Source organism: Limanda limanda, chromosome 21 (genome assembly GCF_963576545.1).
Source record: "Limanda limanda chromosome 21, fLimLim1.1, whole genome shotgun sequence".
Classification (NCBI taxonomy): Eukaryota; Metazoa; Chordata; class Actinopteri; order Pleuronectiformes; family Pleuronectidae; genus Limanda; species Limanda limanda.
In genome coordinates this window covers 16,498,891-16,523,786 of record NC_083656.1, presented here as the reverse complement: position 1 = coordinate 16,523,786, position 24,896 = coordinate 16,498,891, and the positions used below count along the sequence as shown (strand labels likewise).

Below are 24,896 nucleotides of genomic sequence, written 5' to 3'. Positions count from 1 at the left end.
TCCTCCTTGCTCCATCCCTGCCTCCCGGTGTGCTGCACCCACAAAACCCTGACGGATACACAGATAGCCGACTGCTGGACCCCTCTGCATGCACTCTGGTGAATTTCAAAGACACATACTGTATATTTCAATGTGCTGGTTGGCTGCTGAGAGAAACATTGTGGGAGGACGGATGAGGAGAGACAGTAAGAGAAAGAAATGGGCGAAGGTAAGGAGATGGAGAGTGCAAAGCTAAGGGAAGGGGAAGGTAATACGGTGTGAACAACAACAACAAGAAAGGAGAGAAGGAGAGGAAAGTGTGGAGGTGAGGGAAGAGTTTAGAAGACACCAGAGAAAGGGAGAAAAAAGCACACCTGTCCTTTCTGTATCCAACCACACCCACACCCTCACAGCAACTAAACACCTCCGCCCTCTTCAGATAAACAATGGGTGCATCCTCTGCAGAGGAAAGCAGCCAGTCAGAGGAAAAAGAGCAAAGAAAAACCAGTAAGATGAGGAGAGGAAAAAAAAAACATTGGAAGAAGCTCCCGGTATATAAAAAACTCACATCACCATAGCAACCCTGCCTGAGGAGAGAGGGTAGCATACTAGAAAGATGGGGGGGGGGGGGAAATCTACTGAAAGGAAATAGAGAAGGAAATAAGAATGCCTGAATAGATAGGATTGATTCAGGATCAATTTTAAAGATTGGTCACTGGAGAAAAGCTGCGGCTTGTCAGCAAAGGTCAAAAAGGCTGAAGTGGTTAGAGGTTGAAGCTGAAAGGTTCTTGAGCAAGAGACTTGAGCTTTTTTAGAACAAGCTGTGAGTTTAAAGCCACACAAGTAGCTCTGTGGGTCTGAAATGCTCATTGGGCAGATAACCAAACTGTTTTGATGCGGTTATAGGGTGGTTTCACAATAAAAGTCTTTAGTAACCTATACTTTAATGGTTTATCATGCAATGAGCATGAAAGTGTTTAGACATGTATGTGGGTGTAATAGAGGTTATTTATGTGAGAGCGGTATGCACAGAAATATATTGTCACGTTTAATTTCCTTGATCGACACATTTCCATATCCTATTTCATCCAATTTCAATGATGTGTACTTTGGCTTTTTACTTTTTCTATTAACATGGAGACGGTTATACTAAAACCTATACTACAGCCAGCCACAGCTGGGAATCAAGAGCTCATGGTACTGCTGTAGGTCAGGGGACCAGCAGTGTCAGCAGGGGTGTGGACCATGAATGTCTACACAAATTTCATGGCAATTCATCCAGTTGTTAGAATTCAGTGGTGAACCGACCAATCGTCTTTCGAGCCTACTGCCGCATAACCAAAACAGTGAGGGATAAGGGCTGTTCTGCATCAAAAAGCATCACAGAACTTATAAACCTTTCATCCATGCTGAGGAAAACCCCAACACCTCCCTCCATATCTCTTCATCTTCCCTTCATCCTGTCCTAGCTTCCAGCACTTTTTCGTGTTGCCGTCTCTCACCTCTGCCCTGCCCTTTATCTTTCCCCTCCACTTTTTCATCTTCTCTTCATTCCATTTTTTCCCTGGTGGTCATTCTATATCTTTCCACTTTTCTTCCCCTTTTCTCCTCCCTCTCCATGTCCTTGGGGTAAAGATGTACTGAATAATTCAGAACAGGGCCTGATTTATAAGAGTGCTTGTAGTGTCCAGACGCCTCAGTCTCGCTCATCAGACTGGCAGCTCATTATGACCAAGTAACATCGCGGCAGCCTTATCTCCAATAATAAGCAACTGTTTCCAAACCGATGTACAACATCAGCACAGTGTGATTCCAATGCATGGCTATAAGCAGCTGTGGCTGCAAGCGACAGGACGTGATCCGACTCCCTGTTTGTCATCGCAGTTTGTTATCGCAGTCAAACAGTCAGTCAGAGTTATTCTCAGGGAGATAGATCTCTCACTGTTGTCGTGATTGAAGTGCTGACTGAGGTGTTTCTGGTCTTGTGTAGCTAGACAAAAAATCCCCCTGTTTCAACTCGCTCTATACCCATTTCATCTGCCCCATGCACATCTTTCCAGCTAATCTGTAGATCATAACAAAGTAGCGTTCCAATCCCACTTGTTCTGAATCCCAAAACAGTATAACAGACTGCTATATGATTAAGCTTTGCCCTAAAGAACCCTCATATGAGAAAAGTTGCGTTGCTGAACTGTAACCGTATGCACCGCACGTGAAGAAATGATAATGGTGTAAAGATGAAACTCATGATTACCACAGACATTCTCATGCATTCATTAAATGGGATAATTTGGAGTTAATTGAAGTCTGGGGAAATTGAACAATTAGTCATAATTATACCGGGCCTCCCCCAAAGACCCTGGAGAAACCCAGGACTCTGAAACACGAGCACTGTCACCCTACCTACAAAGTGGAGGCTGAGCTCAATATATGCATCTAATGTACTGTAGGTGTGCCAAGTCAAAATCATACAGCCATTGCACATGGGCAGATAATCAGAAAAAAAACTGACTTTAGGGTAGATGAAAATTGTATTACTTCTGAATTTAAAGTTGATTCCTTCTTGATTGAATACGCTCAGGAGTATTAGGGCCAGATAACAGAAAATAATTCTAAGATTACGAGAATAAAGTCGTTATTTTACAAGAATAATGTCATAATATTACGAGAATAAAGGGTGTGTGATTTTAGAGGGGGAACGTCAAAAGGTCAGCCTGTGTTAACATGAGGAATGTGGAGCGGTGATTTTTTATGAATGACAAAATACGTCATCTTTTGTCTATAATCTGTCCAAAAACTTGAATGTGAAAACTTACATTTCTGACTTTATGCTCAAAGCTAATCACAAATGCAGTTCTTCCAACCTGGAACCAAATATAGACCCAGCTCCCAAAACCCTAAGCCACAATGTGACCTTTGACTGATAATATCATTCTCATGCTGTTGAGGAAACATTCTGTGGGTTGCGGAGTAAGTGTGTACTATATGGTAAAGTTATGTCAGGTGTCAGACGTCAAAGTTGATACTTTGGGGATAAAGGTCTCATTCTGCTGTCAAGGGAGGAACATGTCCAATTAGTCCTGCTTCAAAGACGTTGGGGTCCTCAATAATGCAAACCCTCAGACCGTCTGTGGATGGTCAGCATTACCATTAGCTCTTCAATACAGATAAGCTGTGAGCATGATCCCATCAGGTCCACATCATGAAGACACAGTAGAGGCCTCACTCTATGCTGGGAGATAAACTTCCCCTAATGGAGAAATGAGCTGCTCCGCTGAACCAAACCACCAGAAATGACCTCCGGCCCCTTGAAGGAGCAACACAAATATTACATTTATATAAACTCTAACTCCGCTTCCGTTTATCTCCTCTCTATTCCCTCGGCACAGACCCTTTTTTTTCTCCAGTTTCTTCCTCGAGTGTCAAAATCTGCCAGAAACATTATTGTTTCACCAGCGGGACTGAAAATAATAAAGGAGGCTGAGCAAGATGATGTTTCCCGCATGGTTGACTTTGTCAGTCTCTCTCAATCTCCTTCAGTAGTTTCAATCAAAGCCGTTCGGATCCAGCCATGGTTGTTGCAACAACAAATGAGGAAAAGACGGAGACAGGTGTGTACCAAAGAAGGTAACATCAGCAGTTTGCTGTAAGAGGTTTGTGCAACGATAAATAGAGGAAATGGGGCAATGGGGTAGCTCAGCCTGAAAGAGAGTTTAGAACTAATCTTTCATAAACCTGACAAGTACATAGAACCATGTCAGTCACATCTAATTTGGCGCTCATTTCCCACCCCGGCTTTCCTCCCTACATATATTGCCGACATCTTTGCGAACCCTTCCCGATCTTCACTTGTATGAGCGTCTGGAATGCAGAATCTGCGTGTTTATTCACTGCATGCATGCTCATTTTTATCTGACCTCATGTTCATGTAACAGTTGTGTGTCACCATATATAAAGATGGACGATGTGTCTCCATTTCCTCCCACTGTTTAGACATCAAACTAAAATATCCAGTATATGAACATGCCCAATCTTGGGCATTTGGAGTCTGCGCAGTAACGATTGGGAGATTGAGCTGCTGCTGCCGTAGTGAGGTCCCATAGATACATGCATCCAATAAGTAATCAAAACCAAACATATTGGATCGAATTAACACTTGTCGATACAGTTCAATAGTGTGATAAGAACTTCCTAAAATGAAACATTCTTTCAAAAAATATTACATGTACTTTTTATATTGATCTATGTCCCATCCACTACTCTGATTTAATAACCTATACTGGAGCAAGCCACCAGGTGGCGATGGAGACACCATGGCTTCACTTTTGAGGTCATGTCCTCTACCTTAATGTATTGTCCAAGTGTATCACAGGTTCAGCTTTATGATTCCAGGTTGAATTTTACTGCGGAGCATCAGAGCAGAGAAGTCCCCCTGACAAATATAATTATGTCCTGTTGCTGTGAGATATAGTTGACGAGTGTCCCAGATTGAGTTGGCAAAGACAGACGGAAATAACAAGTTTATCTATATGGGCTCATTTAACAAAGCCAAAGAGATAAGCATTGACTGAGCATAACAAGCTGAAATGTTTGACAGCAAGTAAATGAGACAAGAGAGAAATGTGGTCTCAGGTGTGAGACAGTGATTAATTTACGGTGAAGAGCATACAGTGCTTATACTGATTTGACAATGGAATGTTGATGGTAGGTTTGGAAAATATAACAATACACGATCAGACGTCATTTCAACCCAGTCTCCAAGAAATAAGATTTATATTATGATAATAAGACTTGACTGAAGATGTTTTCTCTGAGGCCGTTTAATGATAGATTTCCTAAAGCCTGACAGGTTTTCATCTGACATCAGAGGCCTGTCTCTGACACCTGATGATGTCCTGATATGAATGCCGGAACATTCTGCCATGAGCTGAAACGTTTTAGCATATATTGTATTTTCGATGGGTGCGGTTACTGTTCTGCAGTGGTTCTCACTGTCATCTGACAGCTTGAATACTCCTGGTTCATATCCCAGTTTGACTGGAGTCTTTACGTTTCGTTTATTCTGGTTTCCTCCGACAGTCCAAAGACATGCAGATTGGGGTTAGGTTTATTGGAGATTCTACGTTGACACATGAATGTGAGTGTAAAGTGGCCCTGTGATACACTGAATGGATGGATGGTTGGTTTATCAATAAGACATTTTGCAACTTGGCACATGTTGTCATTAAAAGTTTTTCTTCATTACAATCTTAAAAATTTAATCAGGGGGATATTAACAAATAAATGGAATTTCTAGGGGATATTGTTTGACGAATGCAGTTGTATGCATTTATTTGTCCAGGTTACTGAGAGGCTACATGGACGGAAGCCTCTTGGTTTCTGTAAGTCAATACAGAGTAGCAGGGGCGTTTCTAGGATTGAAAGAAGGGGGGGGCTTAGCCCCTAAGGATGTTGAATGTTTGCGCGCGCAGCGCGCGCCAATTTTTTTTGGGCTCATTTGGGGCTGAGGATATCCAGTGTTTCAGACAGTTCATAGATTGGTTCAATCAGAAAGACTGATTTTTCTGTGTATCTTCGCTTGCATTCATTCAGTATAAGATAACAGAAGAGACAGAATTTCAGGGTCATTGTGAAATTTGACAACACAAATATGAACTTTTCTCAAATAGAGAGAAATCATTTTCCTGCTTGTAAAGGAAAGACGGATATATTTGTTTTGACTAGGGCGGAGCTGTCCCCTCTGCTAAAGAATCTTCTTATATCCATCTGGTCAATGAATTGGATGATATACCGGTACAATAGCGTTATGAGGGACACTATGACATTTAGTTTTAAATAGCATTAACTGATTATAAACATCAACATTCTATAGGCACTGATATTATTGTTTTAAAATACTAGAGATAGATATTAATGCAAAGAATAGAGAGCTGTCGATAGTTATTTCTTACATTTCAAATTTGCTCGTTCACACTCTTGCTCACTGGAGACATTTTCTAACAAAATAGCTGGCTAGCTAGCTTAGTGTTAACATAGCTCATTACAATATTCCCTTTCATTTGCCTCAAGTAAACTTAAATTTAAGCAGGTAACAATCGTTAACAACTACAGATAGCCACATTCTGTAACTACCTGTACTTACAATTTCACTCCGTGCATCATTTACTATGAGCTAAACTCCTTGGCTGTAATCCTGCTGTCTTGATGAGAGACGTTACTTGGCAGAGTGAGAAAGCCAGCGCAGCGGCGATGCAGACTCCCCAAGGTCCTAGTGCCCGGTCTTTTATTGTTAAGTATTATGAGAGGCTATTGGATTGTAATTTGAAGGGGAAACATACAAACCAGAAACGCACTCACATATATAGCATGTTAGAGTTATAAATAACTTGTCCATGTGTAAAACAATAGACAATAAAAAAAAAAAAATTTAAATTAAATATTTTTTTTTTTTTTTTAAATCCCAATAATTATTTGGGGGGGCTGAACAACATTTTAGGGGGGCTTCAGCCCCCCTAAAACGGCCTAACGACGCCCCTGCAGAGTAGGTCAGCAGCGAGTATTTTAACTGTGCATGTGTGCGCACTTCAGAACACACTGATGATAGAAAGAGAACAGACAGACAGAGCCGTGCTTATCTTCACAGCGTAAATACATGTGAATTGGATATATTGTGCATATTCAGCAGTAGAAATTGACTTATTTACGATTCAACAAGCAGTCTGACTTTGGAGGGAATGAAATTAAAAACAAGATCTGCTTACTCTGCATTCGTACTTGTAAAAAGTTTATAAGAAAGCTGGTTACCTGAAGGTTTACTTAATCCCCTACATGGAAAACTGTAACCAAGATTCTCCTAGATGTGATATTTAAGAAATTGGCTTAACTGATAAAAGCAACTGTAATCCATTGAATGGAAACTCACTGTATCTGTTTAATAGCCCTTTTTGTACGAGGTCATGTTTATAATAACTGATTTCTGCATCAATATTATGCATTAATCGATTACTTCTGTCAAGAGACAGACATTTATATCGGTTGTTTTATCTGCAAAAACATTAGCAGTTTAATAAGTAATAAAATTACAGTATACCATATACAGTATATCAATGAAGACATTAAAGTACATGAACCATAAGAGAGGATTTGATCCTCTTCCCATTCCTTATTCACAACACAAAACTCAATAATGTTAAGTGATTTTATCCAGAGCGTTTTATCAGATGTTGCTCTGCAGGCATAACGAAACATTATAAGGACCGAACACACTCTAAGACAGTCAACAGCAGAAGTGAACAATAACTACATTCAGATACATTAAGAAAAAGGAGCACAAGAGCAGAAAGGTATAAAAGCAAACAGCCAGTGCTCCCCTGTGAGCCACAGGCACACGGTTTTATTTATGAATTTAATTTGTGTTTTTCTTAAAGAGGCACTTGGCGGGCTGCCTCGACACAGAGGGGAGTTAGGACCCAGAGGACAGCCAGGGAGTACGTTAAATTAGAACCAGACTTCTCTCTCTCTCTCTCTCTCTCTGCCTCGTTTTCTGTCTCTCTATCTCGCGCTCAAAGACAAAGAATTGGAGGGAGAGGGGAAGAAAGAGACAGAGGAGTCTGGAACTGGTTTTGTAGCCACATCTTGTAGGAAATCCTGAACAGAGCAAGTTAACGAGGGACACCGACACCACAAGCAACGAGGCTCCCCTCCCTGCACTCTGTGTGTGTGTGTGTGTGTGTGTGTGTGTGTGTGTGTGTGTGTGTGTGTGTGTGTGTGTGTGTGTGTATGACATGTGCCTAGCATACCACTACTGACAAACACACAATGAGAAAACACAGACATACAGCACACACAAAAACCGTGAGCCACACATATGGCAAAGACTGGCAACTACGCAATGCATAAATATGAGAGAGCAAACACAATAACACAGGATAACACTGCGCAAACAAACGTACAGTAATAGCTTGATTCACATTACGACACACACACACACACCTCAGACAGGGTTTGCCTCTCAGTCTACATCTGTAAATTGTGTATAGTTAACCATGGATGACTGCAGAGTGTGCACGCACGCACACGCATACACACACACACAGAGCAGTGAGACCTCCCCATGTGCTCGTATATCAGGCCAAACTATGCTGTGTTAGCCTATGGTAACATGATGACTAATAAAGACCAGATCTTAGAGAAGAGTACGCAACAGTAAGCACACTTGTTATAGACACACACACACGGGGTAGAGTGGGAATGAGGGAGCAGGGAGGATTATACAGTGGTGACGAAGAGAAAATATTAATCAAGACACAAAGCAGAGCTCTCTCTCTCTCCCTCACCCTGCACGTGGGATGGTCTGCACCCTAGGGTGGAGTGCACGCATTTGTCTCCCAGAAATGATATTGTCACATTTATGAATGTGTGGGAGTTTCAGAGAGCAATATGCGATGAAGATGAAGACGAAGAGGATGAGGGTCGGGCTGTTCGCATTGAGGTATCATTTGTGTCTGTGTGGGATGCAGGTTTTGTAGATTTTGGAATATTCTAGTGAGCTGTCGGTCCTGTGTGAGACGCTGGGCTTTTGATATATATATAGATTTTTTTATTACTTTCTCCAACTTTTTTCATTACTTCTGTCACGCCAGTTCAGTTACTGATCTAGCATGACTTCATCTGAAGCAGTGAGGAGTATTCATGTACACTGTATGAAATATATGGTGAATACTTTTTCACATTTTAATGAACAGTATGTTGAGGTGACGTTATTTTCCACCACATATCCAATCACAAGGTATCTACCCCTGAATGCATACGGTGCTATATCATTCATTTTAATTCACATTAGACCATTAGACCTGAGTTTCAAGACCATAAACTCCTGTGGAAAATGTTCACGGATTTCAGGGCTATTGTCACATAGGCTTCTCGAGAATCAGACTTCTGTCTTTTAACCAGTGGCATCAACCTCTGCAATACAGTTTTCAGTCACTTCTGTATTTTTGTCACCAGTCTACATTCATTTTCATACAGACTCTATGATCCAGCCGTTTTCAAACCCACCCTACACCTGCCCAACACCAAATGCTGGACAGACAAAGTTAGCAAAATGAGGCATGTTGCAGCAAAACATCCACATATTTCCTCTTTAGACTTTTTTTTAGAAGGTACAGCGGTACGAAAAGAGACGGAATATTGGATTTAGATTCATCAAGTGACCAGTTTGTTTCTACTGGGTGTGAAAATGGTCAGTTTGCTACAACAGCTTTATAACTTGATAAAAACGTCAGTGTTTCGCACAACAACAGCTGAAAACCATCAACAGTCAGATGGATAACATGATTGCTACCGAGAGGAAAATCCAAAGCATCTGACTCGCCACCTGTTGGCTGGCTGCAGTATAGGTTATCATGCCATGCCATGATAGTAGACAGGACATGTACCAAACTAAGTAAACGTGAAATAATTTTCTGGTTTCTGTCATTTTAGGTAGGTTAGATTAACAACTGAGACTCACTCATGATTCGTCAAGGTATCCACCGATTGCTAAAAAACAGACTCCGATGCGCAATATGGTAGCTTTTATATTCTGGATATTTTTGCTTTATTTCTCGGATAGTGGAACGAGCCATGTCATCCATGTTTACGTACAATTTCTAATGAAAACCTTTAACATGCTTTAAGTCGAAATATGCAAATCACTAAACAACAGGTGTTCGCAGAGATAGCATCTACAGATTGTGTTCATTTGAAATATCTCTCATTCTCTCTGATTGTACCTGCATTTGGTCTGCGAAAAGTATATGGAGTTTGCTAACAAGAGAAAACTGTCAGTATGGCCACTGCACACTCATACGTTTCTATTTATAACTCAAAATGAATTTGGTTTTGCTGAGTTCTACTATTAGATATTTCATTTGCAGTTTTATTACGATTGCCTGGCGTGAATACGATTTTTTTTTTTACAGCAGACAGTTTGACTTGTTACAGCAGGTAAAGCACAGGAGTAACTGACAACATATTGATGCCTCTCTTCCATTTAATGTCCCATTAAGATAAGTGAGTGAAACAGCTTGCTCAACACCAGGGCTGTGACAGGCGTACGAAATCTACCATCCACCCAGCAGTCGTTTTGACTTTTCATTGTTGTATAAGCAGAGGTGTTTCCACAGTAAGATAAGGTCAGATGTATTGTAACTGGTGGGAATCTCAGCATCTATGATGCCATTAAATGTCCTATTGGTTTTGGTGTAGAACACATCAAGCAACAGTGAAGGGGCTGCACTACCAGAATTAAATGAATGTCATTCAAAATCAAACATATAACATAAAGCACATGTGATAGTGGAATAGGAGGCAGCTGCTGCTGAGCCTATTCACGAGGATGACCCCATCATCAGCTGCTACAGCACTGATCTGTGTCATTTTTCTAGTTGCCAGTCTAACAGATTACACCTGTTCCACACGACCTTGTAACCGCCTTTTAATCTGGTAAGCTCCAGGCTCGTGGGACCTGATCCCATTCACTCGTCGGCTGATTCCTGAGCAGGTGTAGCTCTCACAAGGAGGCTGAGACTTGGCACTTTTCTCTGAATGCTGTGATCTGATTCTGGAGCAGCAAGCATCACACAGTGACCCCTGGGACACAAAGCTCTAATGGCTGCAAAACTGTAAATGTCACAGTGATTTGGGCCAAGCGCCGTGAGGGAGAGAGAAGCTGATGGCGCGTGTGTGTGTGTGTACGTGTTAGTCTATTGTCATGTCAGATGCACTGCTTGAGCAAAACAAATTGCTGTGAAAGGGCACTGAAGTAAAGCAGAGTAATTACAGTATGACAAAAGTAAGTACACAGACAACACATACTCAATATACGCACAGTCTAACAGCACCCAGCTCCACATAGCAAGCGTACATACACCTAACCTTTATTTGTTTGTACACTATAGCTTTGCATATAAGGGCTGTGGGTCGTCCCTGCAGTAATACAAGGATTATTTACTCCTCATTTATCCCTGGCCTTCCTTAGTTTGCTCTTTAAGCTTTTCTTTCCCAAACAGCCGAATACATACACATAGTTTGCAGACAAAATAGAGGCAGATTCACCCTATAATGGGGAAAAAAGGTCCTTGATTTCAAAGGAAGACAAAAGTAGGCCTCTCATTTCTAGCCGGTGATCATCACTTTGCCAGCATAATCATAACTGCCAGATTTTATTAGCTGTAACATTAGCTCCATAAACTGGTCGCAATCCCTGAAACCACTGAACCTTTTAATGCGTCCAGCTGACTCATTCTCAAAAGGGAACCGAGTTAAAAGAGTCTTTATTATTCACTTGATGGCTACATACATTATACCACGCTAAAATACTGAGGTCCATTCCAACATGACGCAATGTGGCTGCCTGACTGAAATAGTCAGACTTGGATTTGCATGAAAAAAATATTTTATCTTGTTTTGTTGAATCCCCCAAAAAATTTCAATTCCCGCCAAAATCTGCAGTTGCTATGCTATGAAAGGACAATCGCCAGGGAACAGCAGGTTGCAATGAGAGAGCACTAGCATCGATACACATGAACCGGTTAAAAAACCAGTGTCTTTATCCTTCCGTAGGACATTTCTTAATTACAGACACCACAGGGGGATTTACACACTACATAATGAGTGAAAACGCAAACACACGTATACAAACACAAACACACCCCCCCTCTGGAGCTCAGTCCACTGCGTAGACATGGCTGGTGAAGTTCACTGGCTTCCCTCATCCTCCCCTGTATCAATATCATCCGGAAAATGTACCACACAGCGAGGCTTCAGGCATACTGCAGGATGTGAACACTAATTGAGTGAATGACTATCAAGCAGTCTGCTACTGTATGATTATCCTTACATTAATGGGAGAGTTTTTTTTAGGCTCTGGCGGTACGTACTGTAGAGGCAAGCAAGGCACATATGGGAGCTGCGGATAAACAAGGCTACGGTAAAGCCACACATGTACACAGATGCAGACACACACTCGTGCACAGGCAGGCTGAGAGGCCAACGGACATATCATGACTCTTATATAAGCTTCCCGCCCCCAGAGGTATTTATATCCCTCGTTTGTTATCTATAATAAGACATCTCTCTTTTTTCCTCCTCGCTCCTTCTTCAGACTCCCCGGTCCTGCAGCGGGAAAATCCTGATTAGTGTCCTGATGACTTGACAGAGAGCGATCGAAAAAACTGAGACGGAGAGCGAGGAGGAGAGAGGTGGAGCAAAAAAGTGACAAGAAAGATGGATCTCAGGTTGTGTCTGCGTGTGTGTGAATTATTGACAACACTGTAAATTCCACAGTGGGCTGGGTTGAAAGCCGGCTGATTTGACGCTCTACATGATAGTCCCTTGTGGAGTGTGTGTGAGTGACTGTGTATGTTGATACTGAGATAAGGGTAGTGGTCCGGTCTGGTGTGTGTCAACGCCACCTGAGTCCCTGAGGCTAAAAATGGTGCGTCTGTCAGACAGAGTATCAAGCTGTGTTGGTCACCAACTTATCAATCTGTCTGAGCAGAAAAAACAAGGTCTGGAGATGAAGTTATCACAGGAACTATGAGCAGAAGGTGGAGCAGGGAGGATAAGTGTAAAAATGGAAAGCAACAACAGGAGATTATGAAGACGGTAAAACCAAGTCCCCTGGTTTTAGTAGCAAGTTGTTAAAAATAGAGAGAGGGGCAGTGAATGAAGAAACCAAGGAATTAATGTTTCTGGAAATAGGGCTTATATAGTGGAAGACGGAAATATGTAGGTGGTGGGAGAGAATCAAAAGAAGAGGGGAGAAGGAGAAGTGAAGTAGTTAGCGGTAAGGAGAAAGGAGAGCGACAGAAGTATTGGCTTTGACAAGACAAGATGCAGGCCCCTAATGAGATTTAGTCTATTAAGTGTATAGCGAGCCCACTCCCATCCTCCTCCTCCTTCTGTACCCCACCTTTCAGCTGCCAGTCTGTGCAGCCACGTACAAGTTCTTGACAATATAATGAGAAAAAGCTGGCAGGAAAATCCTGGACTTGGTCCCATGTAAACTTACAGCCATCTCACAGAGCAACCCAAGTGGAAATGGGCTGAGGCAGAAGAAAAAAGCAGTGAAAGAGAAAACAGACTTTGAAAGGTCATCTTCTCATTCCTTTGCTTGTATTATATTTGTGTATAGACTGTGGAATGTATCTACCTTCAGTATTTGTACATCGTTCGAGTTCTTACATTAAAATTTCAGATCTGTGGCATAATGAACTAGTATATTAGCACAGAGTGTTTCGTGAAAGCAGCTTCGGTGAAAGCAGGTGATAAGCTTTATAAGCTGTGCAGTTATTTATAAAATTATTTCAATGATTACGGCAAGAAATTGTAGTCTACATGCTTCATCTTTTATGAAAAAGTCGAGGAATGGCTCAAACAGCACATTTGTGTGGTATATTTTTTGAGTGGACTTGGCCTCGTTCCATTTTAGTTGAGACCCTCTTGAACGTCATCAAAACAACTCAAGTCAAACAACAAAACAGAAAACCATCCACCAGCTATTAAGCAATGAACCAATCCAGTTCACAACCAAACCACATATCTACCAATAAGTCATGTCAAGTCAACCACTAACAATCCTACCAGTTGAACCTGTCACCAATCCAAACTAACCTGCAACTGCTCAAAAATCAAACCAACCAACTACTCAACCAGCCAACGTCCCACCACTCCATCCAGAACAAAACTAGCATCCAATCATCAACTCAGATGTCAAATGACCAATCAACTCCTCAGGCTATCAACCGCCAAGCTACCGAACTAGTCAAACATTCAACCAATGCAACCAGTCAGCCAGCCACACAACCAAACCATAAATCATCATCCGGCCCAATAATAAAACCAGACCACCATTCCTGATAATTAACTGCAGATGACAGTGACAGCATTGTTCTGTTATTTTAATGCATCTTAATAAGTCATGTTCCGAAGCAGCAGTAATTACTGCTGGGTTTAACTGCACTAATTGCTCTCCCTGTACAAATAATTGATTGACAATCAGTGGCAAATGTGCTGTCTGGAGAGTGGAGACATACACATGATTGTGCATCTCAAATCACAGAGAGGAGAGATACTGGAGCTGGAGAAGCAAACAAAGTCTTCCAACAGTTCTAACAAACACACACACACACACACACACACACACACACACACACACACACACACACACACACACACACACACACACACACACACACACACACACACACACACACACACACACACACACACACACACACACACACACACACACACACACACGGTGAGCGGATGTTTAAAAACTGCAGATTAGTTATTTCCTCCATTGGGGGAGCTAGCCTGAGTTTTCTTTTACAGGATTCAAAATAACTTGTTAACTAGGTCATCAGAGTCACAGGGTTATGGACAAAATATGAAGAGACGCCACAAAATATAGGAAGAAAAAGCCAGTTTGAAGCTTTCTACTCAGTTCCATATCTTCCTCACACACACAGGAAGCATAGTATCAATTATTAAAGTCATCAATTCACATCCAAATGTGATCACAAAACACAGACTGAAAGAGAAAAACCATAGACACTGACACAGGGATACAGTGAGAGAGCTTCCTGCTGCGGTCAAGCAGACAACTGTGGCGTTTTGCATTTTGCTCCAAAACCACTGGTGTCAAGAGTCTCCCCGGCTGTGTATCAGGTTAGCTGGTCCTCCTCCGCCAACACGCACACACGCTCCCCAACACGCACACACACACGCACACACACGCACACACGCACACACACGCACAAAAAGGCAGCCTCTAGGCCCCACACAGTTAAGTAACCAGGTTACTCTGAGTATTCTACAGTAAATTATCATATTAAAGAGGGCCTACACCTAAATAACATCCAGTAAGAACAAATGTGGGATAGGTGAAATTATCTGTTACCTGCTGCCATGTCTCAAATGGTTAACTTGTTGGATGAACTCTTCTTGCACAGGACTTCATCCATCATTACTATAGGAGTCAGATCATATTCACCGCTGTTCTCAAATCATCTTTTTTTTTAACTCAAATCTAGTAGTATTACATTTTTTCCCTCAATATTTACACTGTGCCTTATCCCCCAGTTAATGCTTAGCTACAGTGATGCTGACGTATACACATATGCGTATGCATCAATTATCTGTGACAGGGTGCTCATTCCTTAGGTGATTGCTGGTGTAATTGGGGGAACTGAATGCAAGAGCTGGCTGTTAAAAGATGTGTGGCTAGAGCTTGTGGATATAATCCCTTGTCTGTGTTCGGAGGATGTGTGTGTGTGGGCTACATGTAATGGTCTTGCTTTTAATAATGTACCATATATGGTTTTTTTTTACGATGGTCAACTTCCCCAAAAGTGAAGCCAAAGCAACTAGATTGCCCCCAAGAGCTGTCTGCAGTGGAAGACATAAACCTCCTCCATATTTGTGGAATAATAGTTAAAGTACATGTCACATAAATTTTCTCAAAGATTGTTTCCGTCATTTTAGGTAGCTCTCATTATACTGATGTTTGTTCATTTTTCTGTTAGTTATCTGCAGCGACAAAAACAGGGTGAAAAGTCATGATTGACAGGTGAGACCGACTTGGGATCAGCCTGGCGATTGTGGCTCCACCCATAATCACAAGTCAGACTCAAAGATAGCAGCATTCATATCCAGGATACTTTGGCATCACAATGCTAAAGTCTTTGGCATGTTTGGACCAGTTTGCACCAGTGATGATAAATTGCAACCTTATATTTCCATGAAGAGAAGCCCATGAGCAGCAAGTAGAAGCAATTTGCAAGATTATGCTAAATACACAGTTGTTTCTGTTCAATACTTAATCTGGTCGAGGTTAAATAACACCCAACTGTTTCTCCTGTAAAACATAATAATGCATGTCTCTCTGTGCCCCGAATGAGGGATTTTGAGAAGAATCTACCAAAAACCAGGTGTGCGGAACAAAAAATGTAAAAGCTTTAACGAGCTGTATAGGTTGAAACTGTCGCACGGCAGCAATCAGAGATAGAGACTAGAAAAATAAGTAGCAGGCTGGGTATAAAGAAAACTCTTCTTTGTGCTCAGCCTGTTTGCAGTTTAATCGCTTAAACAAAGCGCCTCATTAAGAACAGGCCTCACACTGAGTTGTCTCCTCACACCTTACTGCAGTCTAAGCTCTGCCTCGGCCTCGTTCACTTTCACCGCCCCACTCCCGCTCTCCCGCCATCTCCCTCTGATTGTCGGTGCTGTTATTCATCCATAATTGCCACCTTAAGTGTGGCGGTGGCTGAATCACTGGATTTCACACACATACTAGTGTGTAAGGAGTTTGTCTTCGCCAGTAAACTGATCTATCACTGTTGTCAGTGAATCAGTGTTTGGGTTGGGTTCAACCCATTACCCTAAGAGAACCTTCACTTTCTTCAAACAACCTTGGTGCCTGCGAGCGTGTGTGGAGTGTGTAAAAAACAGATGTGAGGAAGGTTGAAAGCACACACAGTAGGGGCTGCACGAAATGGGCAACGAAACATCATTGCAATTATTCTGATAAATATTGCAATTGATATTTGGACAGGGATACAATAAACATTCATTTGTTCCCTCCGGCCGGATCCAAAAGCAAAAGTACATTTAATTCTGAATGTAGCAAAGATTTGAGCACAAGAAAGTCTAACACCCACACACACATGCCTACATGAATACCAGCTACAGGCCGTGCTGAATGTGTGTGACCAACACAGTGTTCTCATTAAAGTTCTTTGGTTGGCAGTTATCTAAGTTCTCATTCTACCACTTAGTTTCCATCTTGAAAGAAAAAATGCAGAGTGAGACAGAGAGATACCGTTCTGCGTCTCTCCAATCATTCAACACATGTAACATTCTGCCTAATGAAACTAGATATTTGTTGGACCGCTGTCCCTCAGCAATGCCAAGGTAAGAGATTTACAAGAGGTGTAATTGCATTTGGGTCAACTAAGGTGGCCCCTCCATCTCTCCTTTTCTAAAATACACCTTTACTTTAATGATGCACCCTGGTTTCCGCTATGTACATTTTGCAGTGGCACCAGTTCACCTGCCACAGGCACAGGCAGGATATTGGGGTTAAAGTGGAATGGAGCAATCCAAATTCGCATCAGTTAATAAGAGCTTAATAAATCGGATTGTCCAAAATCCAAGAGGAAACATTGTGCAACATTTGGTTGGCTGGAGCAATCAACATTTTTCTGCAAGCAAGGGACCTAATGAGAGTGTGCAATGTAAAGATATCACTTGAAGTTGTCATGGTAGTCAACAGATCACATCTACTCTGCAGTTTCTCCTCAGGTTTTATGGAATATTTTAGCACCTTTAAACTCACTGTGCTCGATTTGTTTTGAGTTTTGTTCACTCTCAGATTCATCAACCTCATTTCCAAGAGCATAAGAAAACACTTAAAAAACTCCCTTTACAGTACCTGTCCAGCACCAACCAAGACAGCTAGCCAACAAATGGCCAATTAATTCACAAGCAAAGTACATGCAAGTCCCATCACATACTCAGCTGAACACATGAATCACAGACTATTAATTCCCTTACTCACACAAACACACACACACACACATTAAAAAGGCTGTGCATGGTAAAGTAAATGAATACTTAATCAAACACAATCTGTCAGTGCATATAGTTCATGTCAGCCTCCCGAATCAGTTAACACACAGATTCTGTTCTTGTATAGGATACAGAAAATGCATATGCATAAAAAATGCATGCTCTAACACCTATGGTGGAAGTTCAGATAGAATTTGCAATAAACTGCAATAAGCTGAAAATGTCTGAAATTCTCTGAGGAGCCTGGAGACGGGATTGGGGGGGGGGGGAGCAGAGGGAGAAAAAAATATCAAAGTAAAGTTGTTGGTGGGTACAGGCCTACTTTTTCACCTCTTAAAAAATGCTCTCTGAAATCCAACGCCGATCTCAAACTGAGCTTCACTTTTTATTTTACCCCCCACCCCCCCACCCCCACTCTTCATTTTTTTCCCCTTTTTCTCTTCTTCTACTGGTTTTCGAGGCTATCCTCGTTCTGCAGCCAACGTGAGGCTATTAACTTGAGGAAAATAAACTGAGGGGTCCGGGAGAAAAGAGAAGCAAGAGAGGAGGTGGTGGTGGTGGTGAAGGAGGGGGAGGAGGAGATGGGAAATAAACGACGGGGAGGGCAGGAGACATTTTCTGCTGATTAAGTAAGTGCTTCGGATTCCATTATTTGACAGACACATCACAGCAACAAGCAACAAATGCGAAGGTCTGCTTTGTTAGAAACAGCAAGAAAGCGGAGAAGAAAAAAAAAAACAGTAGCATATTTCCACACAATCCCAACACTGCCTTGAGCGCAAGTGGTTTTGTCTGCCTTCCAATGAGGCCATTTCAACATGATGACAAACACCTAGCCTGGCCAGGTGTCCTCCCTTACTGCTCTGGGCCATGTAATCCTCTGTTTAAATCAGTGTGAGCAAAAGGATAGAGAGCACTGGACGAGTTCCCAAACTCCCCTCCTCCAACTCCTCCTCCGTTCTGGCACAACATCCAGCTCCCCGCCAGAGAGGGGACACCTACGGGAGTCCCGGGGTATGTGTGTTTGTGTGTGTGTGTGTGTGCACTGCTTACACAACCGCACAAACTCACTCGCTCAAACAAAAAGCTCTCACTCTCTAAAAACCATACACAGATTCGGGAGGAATCATTAGCAAAACCAGTAGAGGGAATTTCACACAGGCAATGTGCCGGGCAAAACATCACTTGGAATATACACCCCAGGGGTCTTCAATTAGACCCTAAATACCTTTGCAAATATCCAGGGGTCCTAATTACTTCAGACTGTTGAAAATGGCCGCGGGCCGCTTGAGGCCAGGGGCTTACCAAGGATTTGCCTGTTTAGAATAGATTCTGGCCACGAGATCAGTCGGGTTTTCCTGAGTTGTTGGGCTACAGCAGCAGACAGAGGAAGCAGCCTCTGTGCATCCGAGCCAAGGCAGTGCTCGCTGCCGCTGGTGGGCCGTGGATGTATTTATAGCAGGAGGTGGAAGAGGCTACTGCAGGATTGATTCTCAAACCAAAGTGCAGGAGAGCTAGAGACACGGTGTGGAGAGGCAGCAGCAGCAGCAGAGTAGGGCCATGGAACAACAGTCGGAGAGTTAAAAATATAGATAAAGATAAATCTGGTCTCTTGGAAACAAAGCGTCGGTATGCACGAGGAATCTGCGTTCACACACAGCACACAGATCACAAGGGCTCAGAGACAGATCGATCCCAGTTACGTCACAACGCATTACAGAAGCACTGACCTTTTCCTAAATCGTTGCAGATACACATTAGAGGGCAAACAAGAAGATGACAGAGAATGTCTAAATACAATACTCACAGTCCTGGGAACGCACACCCACACACACACACTCACATATATACAAAAGAACATTCAAACACCTTTATAAACGACCCAGGAGTCTTCTCATTGCTTAAAACCCATCTTACATTTCAAAGCAGAGGCTGTAAATCTTCACTGTGTACGCTACCTCCATGTCCAGCCCCAGATCAGATTTGACTGAGGAGAATAAGCCATCGCATAAATAAAAAAAATTAAAAAGATCCGCATTGCCAGGAATGGAAAAACAAATGATCGTATAACGACTTCAAAATTGTCTGATTTTAGCGTGCGACGTGCCCACTACTAACTTCTCAATGTATCTAAATCTTTTCTAAAGGTCTGTGACGCAGATCGCAGCACAGCCGCAGGTGACGCAGTGGGCTCTGTCTGCAGGTCAGCATTTATGATGCAGGCTAGGACACAATGCGGTTGAATGTGCAAGAAAACTGGCCACATGTACAGTATTGAAGTACAGTAGAAATATATTAAACTGAAGAAAAAGACAAAGGTATTCAACTACATTATTTCAGTGTTAAATAATACCCCAAAAAAGCTGTGAAATTCTGACCAAGACTTTGGTTGTGAGCGGATCCTTTCAGGTCAGACCCAGGGTAGGTTGAGTGAATGAGTCTTATTTGGGAGGTTCTCTGAGAGCACTAGAGAGCCATAGAATGTCTGAAATGTCCCAAATACAACTACTGGTACTGACTACTGCAGATCCATCACACAAAAGGGCTAAATGACATCACACAGTAATTATCATGAGTTAAGGAGAATAAAGTCATTTGGACGCTATCGTGAACTGAAGTTGAACAATGCAAACATAATTTCTGCTTCAGGATCAATAACTCAACGTCAGCATTATTTTTAACGATGCTAATGAATGTGAGCAAATAGACTAAACCTTATCATCCATGTTGATCTCAGTGTCGTTATCATTAGTCTTAAGCTAAGATTCACATTATTAATCACTTTATATCATCCAAGTTCTTCAGACCATCCATTGTAAACTACAAACTAACAGGAGGTCTCTTGGATGATAGAAAGTGATTAATAATGTGAATCTCATCTTAAGATAAGTCAAAACAAATGAGCGTTAGCTAATTATAAATGCGCTGACGTGACTTGGGGATCCAAGTGTGGGGGGTTGAAGACACCCCCCCACACTTGGATAACAGTTTCAAGGATTGCCTTTGCTCACGGAGGGGCCACAAGAGACTGAGACTATACTAAAAAAAAAGTATATTTGTAAGAGCTTTGAAAATGTGACATTTACAGACATGTAAATCAGCCATGAGTGCTGGGGACTGAATAAAGATGGGGAAGAAAGATGGAGGAACAACAACAGAGGAAGATGGGGTGGTGGAGAGAGCGGTAAGTGCAGGCAGCATGGCGAACGACTATTGCGAGGGGGGGGTGTTGCGGATACCAGATATTCAACAGACTTTATACCTCAATTAAAACAGTGACAAATGGAGGTGTGTGTGAGTGGGGACGGGGGTTGGAATGTTAAGCAAGACACAAGGCAGAACGAACGGATGGTGGGAGGGAGGAAGGAGGAGATGTGGGAGGCAGGTAGACAAGGGAGGAAGGAACAGAGGTAATCCGAATGACATTAACACACACACACACACACACACACAGCCCCTTGGAGAAACCTCCGGAGCACATTCCTCCCTGTGGCCTTCGCACACCCAACCACCGACACACACACACACACACACACGCCAGGGAAAGACAAACCCAGGGAAGTAGAAAAGAGTCTCCAGAGTCTCCTTTCTCTCCCTCTCCAGAGGAGTGGATCAGTGCAGGCCTGTACACTTATGAATCAATAATATACAATAACACGCTTCAGTGGCAGGAATGATTCAATAAGGCTCTGGGACTTGAATGGACCCCACCCCTCCCTCGCTATCCCACCTGCCCACCCGCCAAAGCCGAAGGCCGAGCGCTCGATGAACAGCCTCTGCAGGTGTGTATCAATAAACTAATTATCACACGCCGCCGCCCCCCCCACCCCCCCCCCCCCACTGTAGAACCTGCTCACGTGAGGTCGACAGATTTTCGGCACTCACGCAGCCGTCATGACAAATCCATCTGAAGCAAACACGGGTCCTGCAGGAACCAGAGCATGACGTGGGAAGGGTGTAGCTGGTGATGGGCAAGACACACACGTACACACACACACACCTCAAATCTGATCTTTTTGTTCATGGGTCAAAAAGCTCTTTGACCACATACACTTTGGTTTTATAGGAATACTGCAGATCTGTCAGGTGACTGGATGCAGACGCAAGGGAGACCAGACAACCACAACTTAATTCATATCTTTTTGCACACAGGTTTAAAAGGAAGATGGTATCAACACACACACACACACACACACACACACACACAACCTTGTACTATAGCTTAGAGTGGACATTCATTAGCGTAATTCATTCTCTAGCCCCTTAACCTATAACCTAAATGTAACCCTAACAGCAAGTCTTACCCCTAAAGCAGAGTTAAGACTCAAAATGGTCCTCACAAAGATGTATTTACAAGTGTATGGTCATATATATGTCGCTGCAATGATGAGACACACATTTCAAATGGTGTTTTGCTCATATAAGTTCATAAAGCACATTCACAGCACACACACAGACATACACACATAAACACACACATAAAGATTTTTGTCAACGTGTGTGGGTTAGGGTGAAGCTGGCCATGTGCTTGACCTCTGACCCCTGGTCTTGTGGTAATTGAACAGCCCTGGGGGGAACCGGAGGAGCCGCACGGTGCAGCAGGTGTTTCTTACCTGCTACAGGTGGAGGCGCAGGAGCAAACTCCTAAATCTCAAGGGTTTAAGTAAAAGGATATGGGTTCGCCACCATCTTGAGGCACCAGCTCCGAGGCCGCGTGGTTTGCTTCAGGTAGAAGAAGACCACGGGGGCCATGGTTGGGTAGGGCAGCTCGTCGCCGCTAGCGGACGCCTCCTCTCCGGCCGTGGAGACCCCGTCGGGCGCCGCGGACGCCGGCTCCACCACCGCGGCTGTGGCCCCCCCTCCTCCTGTCCCGGCCCCGGACAGGTCGTTGAGCCGGATGAAAGTCCTCGGCGGAGAGGAGCGACCCTCCGAGCCCCTGGCATCGGGGTCCCCGGAGAGATTTCCCCCATCCTCGGCCATCATTCACCTCCTGCGGGCATATGTGGATTAGACATGGAGTTAACATGGAGATGCTCTGCTGCAGTCATCACACAGCGCATTATGTGGGAGAAATGTGATTAAGATTTAGGAAATTTGAGCATTTAAATCTGGGGATGTTCTTTGAAATCAACTTTTAACAGCCTGGATATGTTCACAATGAGATCTAGATAACGGATGAAGCTGTGGGTGGTGATGAGGTTTATTTTAAGAAAATATGCGCACACTTCATCGAAAAAAATATTATAAAAAGAAAATATGATAAATAGATTATTCATGGCTACATATTGACTTATAACCATCCTTCGTTAGGTGGAAAACAGAATAGACTTCTAAGGAGCTAAAATTCCTCTATAGAACAGGCAACGCCAAAAAATCTCCCTCTCTCTCCTCAGCAACAAAACCCTGCGACTATTAGGCTGTGATTCCGTTTCCAAAGTTCAGAAGCATCACCCATCCGACTCTGCAAGTGATCGTTTTTCTGAATGAGCGCAGGAGCATCTTTCCCTTCGGTTTTATTACCTGTAATGGATTCTGTAGATGTGCCCAAAGTGCGCTCAGTCATCGCATGATCAGTTTCTGTCGTGGCTGTAAAGTCCACAGCAGCCTGAAGAGGGGAATAAAAGAGAATCCCACTTGGTAAAAAGGAGAGGGGAGATGAAGAAGAGGAAAAGGAGAGGGTCTCGTGGGTTCCGGTGCGTCTGGAGGGTCAGTATAGTTCCCAGGTGGTGACACTTCACATTAGAAAGAGGAACACATGGAGCCGGGAGATGTCTTGTGCTGCAGCGCGCAGTCTTTGTTAATGTAGTAACCGCGCGCACAAACTTCTTTATGATCCTCCTCCTTCTCCACAGAGCTGATGGGCAAACCTCAAAAAGAGAGGGAGAGTGAAACGAAAATCACTGATCGATTCGTTTCTCCTGCTTCAAAAGTCAGAATCCAGGACTTTTCTTTTCTGCATCCACAGGCAGTTTGAGGCGCGTCTCCCGCAGCGGTGTGTGAAGGATCCGTGGAGATGCTGCTGCGCATCCTGTCTCCAGACTCCAACAGGCATCAGGCGCCGACACTTCCTCACATCACAAACTGCTTCCTCTCATCTTTGCGCATGCATGAGCAGCTCCTCGCTCTTGTCTCCTCCTGCCTGTGTTCGGTGGGTTCCGTCCATCAGCAGAGCTCTCACAGCTGGATGGAGGATCCCAACTTCTCACTGGCCGCCCAGCGAGCGCAACACTCTGCGCCAATCGCCGCGCGTCCTGACTGGGAGCGCGCTCCTCACTGGCCGAGCTCCACGTCACTCCAACCTGTGCACGGGAGGGGAGGGGGCCCAACAGCTGGAATCATATTGTCAACCGTCGGCCAATGAGAGGCAAGGGAGTGGTGGCATCTTGCAGCATCGACGTGTGATTGGCCCAGAGCTTTATTATGGGGAATTTCAAGGGGGGGGGGGGGAAGAGTTGCCACATGGTGCAATGTGACTACAACCGAGTGGGAATATTCAGGTAACTATAGAATAATCGTTTCTTCCAAGTCCAAAAGGAAAAAAACATCACAGCTCAACCGCAGAACCCAAACCAGACCGGTCATACATTAAAACCTCTTTTTAAATGGAATTTATCTAATAAAGTATTACATAAGTGTTTATGTAATATAAGTTACAGAAAACTCACAAAGTCTTACACTGCACAATGTCCCAAAATCGTTATGAATCGAAATTATGCCATTCTGTGTATAGGAGGACCCCTCATCTTGCCTCAGGGACCCCAGGAGGCCCCTCAAGGTCCAGCCCGGGAGCACTATGACATTAGCACATTTGCAGAGATTGGATAGTTAGCACAGACTTTGAGTCTGTAAGCAAATACAAATTCCAATTAGACTTATTTTGTTCATTTTTTGTTGCAAAGTTTGGAAACCCTGGTGTGCTCTGATATGTATTGTGGTGGCCACTAGGGGAAGATGTTTCCCCAGGCCATCTATCTCTCTCTCTTTCTCTTTTCTCTCTCTCTCTCTCACACACACACACACACTCAGTCACTCACTCACACAGCTAATTAGGCAGTGATGCAGCTTGAGGCAGAGCAAAGAGTCGCACTCTGTAGTTTTTAAGCAATATGGAAGTATCTGCATTGCAAAGTTCTCCCAATTCTTATGCACTCACACTTTAAGTCTTAGAACATTAATCAAAGGTAGCAGTGGCATTCATTATATTCATTACAGGGTATGATCATAGATCTGAGGGCAGAAGGAAATCAATGAGAAGCACCAATTTATTTTTCATAGAATATGTTTAAGCCGGCGCAATAGCA

At 43.2% G+C, this 24,896-nt stretch overlaps 1 protein-coding gene across 1 annotated transcript in view; it reads right to left on the bottom strand.

Annotated features, from left to right (window-relative positions):
- The window catches only part of cacna1g (calcium channel, voltage-dependent, T type, alpha 1G subunit), a 230,090-nt gene extending 207,512 nt beyond the window's left edge, over positions 1 to 22,578 (bottom strand). The window contains exon 1 of the mRNA XM_061094795.1: positions 22,271 to 22,578. Within this exon, the coding sequence (XP_060950778.1) occupies positions 22,271 to 22,578 (308 nt within the window). The remainder of the gene's footprint in view (positions 1 to 22,270) is intronic.
- Positions 22,579 to 24,896: the final 2,318 nt, after the last annotated feature.